This window comes from Amaranthus tricolor, chromosome 5 (assembly GCF_026212465.1).
Source record: "Amaranthus tricolor cultivar Red isolate AtriRed21 chromosome 5, ASM2621246v1, whole genome shotgun sequence".
NCBI classification, from domain to species: Eukaryota; Viridiplantae; Streptophyta; class Magnoliopsida; order Caryophyllales; family Amaranthaceae; genus Amaranthus; species Amaranthus tricolor.
In genome coordinates, this window is record NC_080051.1 from 31,918,658 (window position 1) to 31,930,446 (window position 11,789).

Sequence of the window (11,789 nt, forward strand, 5' to 3'; positions counted from 1 at the left end):
ATTAAAAAATAAAAATAAAAATCCTAGAGTATCATAGAAATTGCTAGAAAAGGTAAGTTTGTAACTAATATTGAGGACTATAAATACCCATTGATGTAATCAATTTTTGGCAATGAGAAAGATAGTCATTTTACATATTTGCTCACCTTCTCCAAATAAATTAATTCACTACTTTTCTATCTAAACTTTCCTACATTTGGTATCAAAAGCAAATTAAACCAAGACCTCTAAACAACCTACACACATTAAACACATTTGGTATCAAAAGAAAAATTTATCTCAATTAAGTATCCCGAACTGATGGGATCACTACTTGTACATGAAGATAGATTAAAAAAATTTAACAAAAAACCACTAGAACAAGCTTTTCAAACTAAATTAAAATTTTCTAATGGTGAAAATAAAAATGGTCATGGCAAAAATTATGAAAAAGGAGAAACATCATATAATCGTGGTAGGAGGAGAGGAAATTTTAAAAATCAAGGGAGTCGAGTAAATAATCAAAATGGCCATTATTGTAAATTATGTAAGAAAACTAACCACAATACTAATGATTGCCATTATAGATGTAAGAAGTGTAAAAAACACACTTACCTCGAAAAAGATTGTTGGTATCAACAAAAGGAAGAAGTAAACTATTCCGAAAATAATAAATCCGATGAACAAATATTTTACAATGGATTAAATGCACAAGAAAAAGTAAATGACGTATGATATATTGATAGTGGTTGTTCAAATCACATGAGTGGGCGATAAAAGTTATTTTGTCACTCTTGACCAAAATGTTAAAACACACATTACACTTGGCGACGGTAAAAAAGAAAATGTGGCCGAAAAAGGGATAATCGTCGTTAAAACAAAAGATGGCTCATCAAAATTAATTCATGAAGTTAATAATGTTCCCGGACTTGCACAAAATCTATTAAGTGTAGGCCAACTAATTAAAAAAGGCTATATGGTTAAATTTGAGAACAACAAATGTCAAATTTATAATAAAAATAAAGATCAGATAATAACAACTTTCGAAATGGCTCCCAACAAAAAATTCCCTTTAAAGATGTCGAAGAAAAAGTGGCCTTAACCTCAATAAATGATGAATCCGTCTCACCTACCATTTCCTGCAGCATCTTGGAGAGCCAAGTCTCCTCTATAGCTTGTTCATGCAGATATTTGGGGTGCTACCAAGAATCCATCTCTTGGCGGAAAAAGATATTTTCTGTTGTTTGTAGATGACTACTCCTGCATGATGTGCGTATATCTTCTGGAGAAAAAATCAGAAGCTTTTTCCAATTCATGCAATTCAAAACCCTCATAGAAAATCAAAATGGACATTCTCTTAAGATCCTTAGAACTGATCGTGGCGAAGAATTTACAAGCAACGAATTCAACAGCTTCTATAAGAAACATGGAATTAAAAGAGAACATACAGCAAGATGCACACCTCAACAAAATGGTGTCTTATAAAGGAAAAAATCGCAATATATCGGAGATGGCCCGCAGCATGTGATGTAGAGTAAACATCTACCCAAAAGATATTGGGCCAAAGCTGTTCACACGACAGTATGTACCCTCAATAGATCTCCCACAAACGGAATTACGGATTTTACACCATATAAAGCTTGGCACAAAAGAAAGCCAAGAGTAGAGTACCTCAAAGTGTTTGGGTGCGTAGCTTATGCCCATATCCTGAAGAAGAATTAGGAAAAGCTCGATGAGAAGGGAGAAAAATGCATATTCATTGGATACAGTCACGAAACAAAAGGATATCACCTCTACAAGCCCGAATCCAAAGAATTAATTATTTCAAGAGACGTAATTTTCGACGAGGTAGCAGAATGGACGTGGAAAGAAAAGAAAATTGAAGCTCGTGAAGGAGATACTCTCCCAAGAGATCCAAGTGAAGAAGACGGAGCAGACCAACCAACAAACTCATCATCTCTGAGTCCAAGCACACCTGGAAGTACAAGATCATCCCTAAGATCAAGAAGCCAAACACCACGCTTAACTCCTCAACATCAAGAAGCCCAAAGATCAACACGAGATCGGCAACCGCCAATATGGCTACAAGATTGCCATTATGACCAAGCAATGATGGGCGCTCTTCTTTAGTGAGCCACAAACATTTCAAGAAGTAGCACAAGAAGAAACATGGATCAAGGTAATGAACGAAAAAATTAAAATGATCGAGAAGAACCACACATGGGAGCTTGTAGACAAGCCACAAGACAAGGAAGTCATCAGACTCAAGTGGGTTTACAAGGTGAAGCATAACGATGATGGCACCGTCAACAAGTACAAAGCAAGGCTCATAGCAAAAGGATATGCACAAAAACCAGAAATTGATTTCAACGAAACATATGCACCAGTTGTCCGCATGGAGACAATCAGAACAGTTCTGGCACTACCAACACAACATCAGCTACCAGTCTTTCAGCTTGATGTCAAATGAGCATTTCTAAATGGAGAACTCGAAGAAGAAGAGTACGTCAAGCAACCGCAGGGATATGTCATCAAAGGCCAAGAAGACAAAGTATACTGCCTTCGAAAAGCTCTCTACGAACTCAAACAAGCACCTCGAGCGTGGAACAGCAATATCGATAATTATCTTCTTCGGCATGGTTTCATCAAGAGTCCGAGTGAACATTCACTGTACATCAAGACGCAAGGGAACAACTTTCTCATTTTATGCTTGTACATGGATGATCTAATCTATACAGGCACACATCTAACAATGATCGAAGAATTTAAAAAGGCTATGATGAAGGAGTACGAGATGAAAGACCTCGGTACAATGAAATACTTTCTTGGCATACAAATCAAACAAAGCCCAGGAAGAATATTTCTATCATAAGAGAAATATGCAGAAGACCTTATTAAAAAATTCAACATGAGTAAGTGTTAAGCACTGGCTACACCAATGGTAATCAATGAGAAGTTATTAAAGTACGATGGCAAACCAAAAGTTGACAAAGCAACGTATCGATGCTCGGTCGATTCTCTCATTTATCTCACACATACAAGACCAGATATAGTTAACGCTGTCAGCATCGTATCCAGGTTCATGAGTAAACCGAGCAAGGATCATTTAATAGCAACAAAGAGGATTCTTAGATACATTAAGAAAACGAAGAGTTATGGGATCATGTACGAGACTAAAAAAGATTTCAAACTCACAGAATACACCGATAACGACTGGGCTGGAAGCTTGGATGATAGAAAAACACAAGCGGGTACGTATTTCAACTTGGAACCAAGGTGGTCTCATGGTCATCAAAAAAGCAGGCAACGACAGCTTTATCATCAGCAAAAGCACAGTACATTGCAGCCACAAGTGCAACATGTGAAGCATTCTGGCTTAGAAGGATATTGATCGATCTACAACATAAACACCAACTACAATGTTCTGCGACATCATGTCAACAATAACAATGACGAAGAATCTAGTGTTTCATAGCAGATCAAAACACATCGAGATACGACACCACAACATTCGTGAGTTGGTAGACAAGAAAGAGATCGAACTACAGTTTTGCATGACGGAGGAGCAGCTCGCAGACATTTTCACAAAACTCATATCAACTGATAGATTTATCGAGTTCAGAAGACAACTTAGAGTTCAAGATTTTTCAGATTGAAGGGAGTGTTAAAATAATCTGGAAAAATCTAGGATTTCAAAAATATTAAACATACATATTTCTAAACTAAAGAATTAAAAACAATAAATAATAATAATATCTAAGATATTATAATAGAATTTCCTAGAAAAAAAGTAATTAAAAAATAACAATATCTAAATATTATCATAGAAATTGCTAGAAAAGGTAAGTTTGTAACCAATATTGAGGACTATAAATACCCATTGATGTAATCAATTTGGCAATGAGAAAGATAGTCATTTTACATATTTGCTCACCTTCCTCTCCAAATAAATCAATTCACTACTTTTCTATTTAAATTTTCCTACAGAAAACCCTTGACTCAAACCCAATTCTTTAGTTAATTGGGTCGAAAATCACAACCCTGACCCTACTTGCAACAGATCAGGTCGACCTTATTTCACTACAACAAATTTAACTTTTTGCGACATTAGATTTGGTGGCATTAAATGAATTCCACTGATTTATATTTTTAGTGTAATAATTATTGGTTTTTATTTTAAGTTCCACTATAAAGTGATTTAGCAATACTTAATTTAGTGGCATATGTAATTGTTACTATAGTCTATTGTGGCATTTGTGAGAAATGTCACTAGATCCTATGTCGCAAAAAACTTAGTATGATTTTTTATTATGCTGCTAAAGGGTCTAATAAATGTCACTAAAGCCTCTATATATACTAGTAGAAATTTGAATTAAATATCGCTAAATATATCCCACTAAAAGCAAATTATGTTGTAGTGTTTCGACCCACTTAACCTATTTATAGTTTTTTGTTTTCATTTTAAGTTTTTTAACATTGATTACATCGAATTTTTAGGCGTTAATTTAATTAATTGGAACAAAAATCTGAACTCAAATCCACTTATTTCGAATTAGGTTCAAGTCGGGTCAGCTTTTACTAGGCCTAAATATTATCATGGTCAGAACACTACTTGAGATGAAACCATATGATGTAGGATTAAATATATTAAGATATGAAATAGAGATTATTATTATTATTATTATTATTATTATTATTATGTATTTTAAGAACTAATGAAATATAAATCAGATTAAGATTCAAAGTTCACAAAGACACAAACCATCTTTAGAACGTATATTAATTGATTGAATATATATATATGACATACATGCAACGGAAAATAATTATTTTTCTATGAATTGTAGGAAAATTAATTGTTCAAGTCTTCAAGAAGCCAATGTATTATTATTTTGTAAGGAGGACAAAGGGACTTGCCCACTTGCACAAGTGCCCCGGCCCCTAATTTAAAAAGAAAGGATGATAACACAGAACAATGACACTCTTGAGTCACGATACAATAACAAAAAACAACATTACAATTTAGTGAAACTACAATAACACATATACATAAGAAAATAGAATCTTAAACGACAAATTTTGTAAATTTGAGTTATACTTTTATTTCTTGATGCTCAGATTCTACCTTGAAGCCAAATTATTTCATCACAAATAATTAGTTTGATGTCACACTTTTTACTATGTTCCCGTATTTGATTTCTAAAATTTTTAACGCTCAAAATTACGCTTTTTCTTGTAATATACAAAAATTATGTTATCCAAATTCTGAAAACTTCAAGTCTAAACTTATATTTAATTATATATATACTACCCGAAAAAGCGTTTTAGGCGTTAATAATTTCAGTGTAACAGTAACACAATAAAAAATGTGGCTCAAAGTAGAATTTAAGCCTCATATAAAAATTTATAACCCAAAATAAAGTTATATATTATTTGTGATTTAAAATTCTTTTATGTTATGATTTATGAATATGTAGACTTGTAGAGTTATATCCATGAAAAAGCATTCAAGGATAGACCATAATGACAGATTGTGGGCCTTGAATGGGAAGGATGTTATAGTGACTAAAACCAGCATTGATGAAAATGTTGTTCCATTCCTGCTCAGTTCTTTCCTTTCCACCAATCATAAGATTCATCATCTGCATGTCTAACAATAGTTTATTAAGAGATTCATTGCTTGTGTAATTGTTGGGATCCAAAACCATATCTATGATTATTATCTTCCCTCCTTTGCTTGGAATTGCCTCTTTGCATTTTTCAAGTATTTTTACACATAGATCATCACTCCAATCATGCAATATATTCTGCATACATGTTCATTATGATTAGTTTGTCATTCAAATTTATTTTTATTTATCAAATATAACATCAAGAAAAATATAATAAGTTCATATTTCAAAAAAGAAATTTTAATCATATGATTTCTAAATTCATCTTATTTTTTTAAAAACTAACTAAATTATTATATAGGAATCTCACTTTGATGTACTACTAATTGGATAGCATTTATGAAGTTTGACTATTAATTCATATGTAAAAATGAAAAAAAGAAAACTTGTTTTAGGTAGTCAATGACTCAATGGTCATATTTGATTGTCCTACTTCATCATAGTCATATTATATAATAAAAGTGTCACACCTTTAAATAATGGTAATATTAAATAAAAGGAAAGCATTTGAATCTTTTTGTTTTGAAAAAAATTAATGGATAAGGTGTGGTAACTGAAAATTTGTTGTCTTGATTAAAATAGTACAATTTGAAGGTATGATCATATGTAAAAAAATGGTCATATTTTAAATTTTCTACTTTATAATTAAAATATAAACGTATTATATTAAAATAATTAATATATAACAAAAGGACTCAGATCCGATCTAAATTATAAGATCTCAAAAAAAAATAAAACTAGAACAAGTGTAAGATAATTCACCAACGAGTTTAATTTTTGATCTTGTAATTTGGTCTAAATATGGACACAAAAATAACTCAAAGATTAGTGAATCTTTCGACACTGTCTTTAATCTTAAAAAAAAGATTGAAAAGGATCAAAGTTGATCAATAAGGTGTGAAACCATGACCATTCCTAGTTAAGATTAAGTACATATTTACGTACCTTGAGTAAGACTATTTGAGCCGGATGAACACCCTCAAACATATCACCTTCAACAAACTTCAAATTCTTCTCAACAGATTTCAATCCTTTAACAACTTGTGGAAGATCAAAAACAGTACAACTCACCTTAGGAAAAGCCCTAGCAATGGCGGAAGCTAGGGTTCCATCACCACCACCAACATCAACTAATGACTCAATCCCCTCCATTAATTCCTTAAATTCTCTATTATTCACCAAAGTATTTGCCAAAAATCTAGAATCACTTCCCATTCCTTCATTAAAAACCTCATTGTACTCATGAACTTGTGCACCATATTCCCAAAAACTCTTTTCATGAGCACTATGAAAAGGACTCTCATCTTCATTCTTAAACCAACTGCTTAGATAAAACCCGGGTTTGATCGAATCAGGATTAAACACAAAACGGCTTAATGGGGCTAAACTTAAAGGATGATCCTTTAACAAAATATGGGAATTTGGAGTAAGATCATATGCTTCAATTTCTTCCTCTTCTCCATTAATGGATGATGTTTGCTTAGTGAAGAAGTTACAATGAACTAGAAGGTTCATAATTCTAGATAATGAAGATGTTTTATTAGGATGAATAGAAAGTGAATTGGATAGCTTACTTAGAGTTATGGGTTTGCCATGGTTATGTATGACTTCTAGAATGCCTAGTTCAAGGGCACACTTTAAAGCCATGCCTTTTTGATGTGATAGAAAATGGTTTGTTAAATGTGTCTTTGCATCAACTAGTTCTTGTGATGCATGCTCATTGGCAATAGAACCCATTTTTCCGCAATAGGGTTAGTTAAATTTTTCTTGTGAAAACTTAAGGGTTATACTTAAATGTGGATATTTTTCACTAGCACTGTGTTGTACTCCTACTTATACTCTAGTTTGGTTTGAAAAGTAAAAGGTTGTGGTAGGCTAGCTAGTGATATGATTTGTTTTTTAAATGATTGTTCACTGAAATTGTTGGTTATGTTATTAGGTGTAAATATTAATTGATTTTTTAATTGTTATAAATATGTCGATATTTTAAGCTATTAGAGCTAATGTTTAAGTCAACTCTTATAGAGATATTTAATAAAATTAGTTATTAGTTATTTATAAAAGAAAAAATAAACTAAATATTGTTAGGGCTAGATATGGTAGGTTACTAATAATCAACAATTAATTTAAATATTGTTATATTTTTGTCGCGATTCAATTTAAACAATACATTTGTTAGTAATAATCTTTTGAGATATGTTTTGGTTTATTTAATTGGTGTTAGATATATTATTACCATTAAAATTTTGACATTGTGGAGTTGTTGTTGAATGTAGTAGTAATAGAAATTGCCCGTTAGTATGTTTCTTTATGTAGAATAAAAACAATTTTGAAGTTTCCCACAACTGATTAATAGCTAATACAGCAAAATAAGTAAAATTAGAGTTCAAAGTTGAAGACTTTGTTTATACTTTCAACTTGCATTATTATATTGCACTTAATTCTATTTAGAATAAAAGTTCCGGTTAAAAAATTGGGTTACAAATAGGTTAGTGATAAACAACATAAAATATTATATGGTTTGTATCATAAGTAAAAATTAAATTAAATATATATTTAACAATCCTAAATATATTGCATTGTTAGGATTAAAAATTTAATTTTGTTGTTTTAATTGACAAGTTGTAGTTGTATCGTATATGGAATTTTTTCGATGCTCAATAATAGTCAATTTAATTAATGTATCTCTATGCCGTCTAGAAGTAGTTTTAATTGACTATATTACATCAAGACTAAACAAATTTGGATACAAATTTGAAAAATTTGTTATGTATTTGAATTGTGGTATGTGATTCAGTGAAGTTTCAAAGCCATCAAGTTTGTCTAAATGACTGAATATTTCTACTCTTGACTCTTCGTTTTTATAGCTATTTTTTTTTTTTTATCAAAATTACAAAAACTGTAATCCTTAATATCATTTAAAATATAGTTAATTATTTTTTATATAGTTAGTAATAACACTAGTCAAAATAGCTTAATTAAATGTATGTAATCACAACTGAATAACAAAAAAAAAAAACAAAAAGAGCATTACTATTAGAATTTTTCACGTGTTAGTATAAGTACCAATTTACCGATGATTTGAGGTGATGTTGATCACCAAATATCTTAAGTCAAGAAACACCATGTTGAGAGAATTAATGGGTTGCAAGAGATTCGAGTACATTGATGGTGGGGCTTAGCTTTGAGGAAGGCCACTGCAGCAAACAAGTGAATGTAAATGAGTTGGTAGTGCTCGTTCGAGCACTCTGGTGTGGAGCCTAAGTCGGCCTTTCGTTTTCGCTTAAAGACAGTGGGCACTTTGAGCTTTTGGGCTATGGTTTATTCTAATATTTTAGGGACTATATAAATTTAAAGTTCCTAATAAATCAAGTTAAACTTATGGAGATGAGGCTAATACATAGGAAAATAGGGTTGTTGAATCCTAGAGTGTTCTCTTATATAGTTATATTAGTATAACTGAGCTCCTTTTAAGGTGAAAGTTTTAAACTTGATAGTGTGTTATCAAGCATTGTGAGTGGTATTTCATTAACGTAATTTTAATTAGTTAATGAAATATAATTCTATTTGCGAGAAAAGTGTACAAGACACTATTTAATCTTTGTGTTTGTGCTTTTTTTTTTTTATCAAAGTTTCAATCTTTTAATTGCTATTATTGCTACTTTGTTTTCTTACTATCTTCTCACTTTTTCTTGTCATTATTTGACAAAGCACCTTCCTCACGTAATATAATACTACCTCCTATTCAGCTGAATTGTCCTTTTTTTTGGCACTATTCACTTATCATTCTTAATTTGTATTTTACTCTTAATCTATAAGTTAAAACATAGTCATATGGGATCTTGTTTGATTTGTCTCAATACAAGGATTATTAATATCAACTTTTTATAATTTTTAATTAAGCATAATTTGAGATATTAAGAGTTAAAATGTTGCCTCGGCAAGTGTGAAAAGTCAAATGGGACAGTTCAGCTGAATAGGAGGGAGTATTAAAAGTCAACTAAATTAGTTATGCATTAATGATAGCCCGTTTTTTTATCCTTTCAATACATTCTTTTAGTTGAGATTTAATTAATTCTTATAGTTGGCATTTATTTTACTTTGACGTAACAGCTAGATTTAGTTTGAAAAATATTATTTTCCCTTGCTATTTTTGACCACTTGATCTTCGAATTTAAGATGTGATAGTAATAATTTTTTTTTTCGGGTTTTAACTTTTGACTAAGATGGAAATAGGTTTGATTTGAATCCCCAGATTTAGATTTGTTTTCTACAGAAGGATTTTGATCCGGATCTAAACGCGGGTGTAATTTGTAATTACCCAAATTTGAATGCACGGACCCCATGAATTATAAATAAAGTTTGGATCCAAAACGGATCCACACTTATTTACGCGCATGTGATTGAATTTTAATTCGCATTGCGATAGCGATATAATTTTAGACATTAATTAATGATAATAGTATATGAAACTATTAATTACAATTCGAAACACATACAATAATATTATACAAATTAAACTATAAATGTCCTTAAAATATTAACCTAGTTTCAATAGTTTCTTACATAAACAAAAGTTTTTCATAACGTGACATAACATCCAAAATAATGTTGCTTAACTAAGGAAGTATATATGTTATATATTTTTTTAATTTTTGAAACAAAACGTGTCTCCTAAATCCACGGCTCCAGGTTTGAATATTTTTCAAGATTCGAACATGGATTTATATTATATATAGATTCGAATCCAACTAATAAGATCCAAATCTGCCTAAACAAATCCAGGTCTGATCGGACTGGATCTAGTGTTCGTTGTCATCCTTATTTTTGACTATGATATTAGAAGGCAGAAGAAAATTTGAATAAATAAGATTATTTAACAACTTAATTCCAAAAATAAGCTTCGTGAAAACTTAATTCCCGAAATAAGCGTCCATACATCCAAACCTAGCTTTGGAGTAAATCGCTGTTACTAACAGCGAAAGACAAAAAAAAAAAAAAAAAAAGCCATAAGTCGCTGTTAGTAACAGCGACTTTAAGGTTAACTGTTCAACTCCTTAATCTCGTAGGTTGAAATGAGGAAGTAACTGAAAACTGAAAACTTAAAACCCATTAAGTTACTGTTACGGACAGCGACTAAAATATATATATATATATATATATATATATATATATATATATATATATATATATATGTATATATATATGTATATATGTATATATATATGTATATATATATGTATATATATGTATATATATATATGTGTATATATATATATGTGTGTATATATATATATATATATATTAAATATATATATATATTAAATATATATATATATATATATATATATATATATATATATATATATATTTTAAGTCGCTTTTAGTAACAACGACTTACTCCAAGACTATGTTCGGATGTACGGACGCTTATTTTGGGAATTAAATTTTCACGAAGCTTACTTTTGGAATTAAATTATTAAAACATCTTATTTTATTTAAATTTTCAAGGTAAAACTGGGTTTGTGTACTCAAAATAATTGTGGGCCATTGGCTTAGATAGTATCTTGGGCTATTGGCTTTAACATATTAGAATTACACTAATCTAATTCTTAAATAAGACGGTCTCATGATGAGATTATTTTTATTGGGTTGACCCAATATATTTTTTTTGTCTTAAAATGATTACTTATAATTTTAATATAATTACTTTTTGTATTCTTAGGATCATTACGTATAACTTTAAAATGATTACTTATGATCTTAAAATAATCAATTAAAAAATGGGTTATTATATAGACTCGTCTCATACAAGACTAGATGTTAGAATTATGGATAGTGTATCCGTTGGATTGGACCTATAAGAGATAATATCTTGGGCCATTGCATTGGACATATTAGAAAATTTGAAAAAAAATAAGATTTTTTATTAACTTTAATCAGAAAATAAAGCTTCGGCAAAACTTTATTTCCAAAATAAGTGTCTTTGGCCCCGAATCTAGGTTCGGTATGTAATTGCTGTTACTAACAACGAGTATAAAGAAATTGTCAAAATTTTAGTCAAGCTATATATCTCTGTTACTAACAGCGAAATAAAACTTTGACTGGTGAATGGTCTAGGCTTGTAAAGTTTTGACC

General features: G+C 30.5%; 2 protein-coding genes across 2 annotated transcripts; one reads left to right on the forward strand and one right to left on the reverse strand.

The window, feature by feature from the left end:
- The first annotated feature begins 2,917 nt into the window (after positions 1–2,917).
- Positions 2,918–3,370, forward strand: LOC130813679 (secreted RxLR effector protein 161-like). Its single transcript, XM_057679520.1, has one exon. It carries the CDS (start codon positions 2,918–2,920, stop codon positions 3,368–3,370), a length of 453 nt encoding a protein of 150 aa, XP_057535503.1.
- A 1,476-nt stretch (positions 3,371–4,846) lies between these two features.
- Positions 4,847–7,550, reverse strand: LOC130813363 (trans-resveratrol di-O-methyltransferase-like). Its single transcript, XM_057679196.1, has 2 exons — positions 6,597–7,550; positions 4,847–5,786 (listed from the first exon to the last, which is right to left on the reverse strand). Exons 1-2 carry the CDS (start codon positions 7,386–7,388, stop codon positions 5,487–5,489), a joined length of 1,092 nt encoding a protein of 363 aa, XP_057535179.1. The 5' UTR covers positions 7,389–7,550; the 3' UTR covers positions 4,847–5,486.
- Between the last annotated feature and the right edge of the window lie 4,239 nt (positions 7,551–11,789).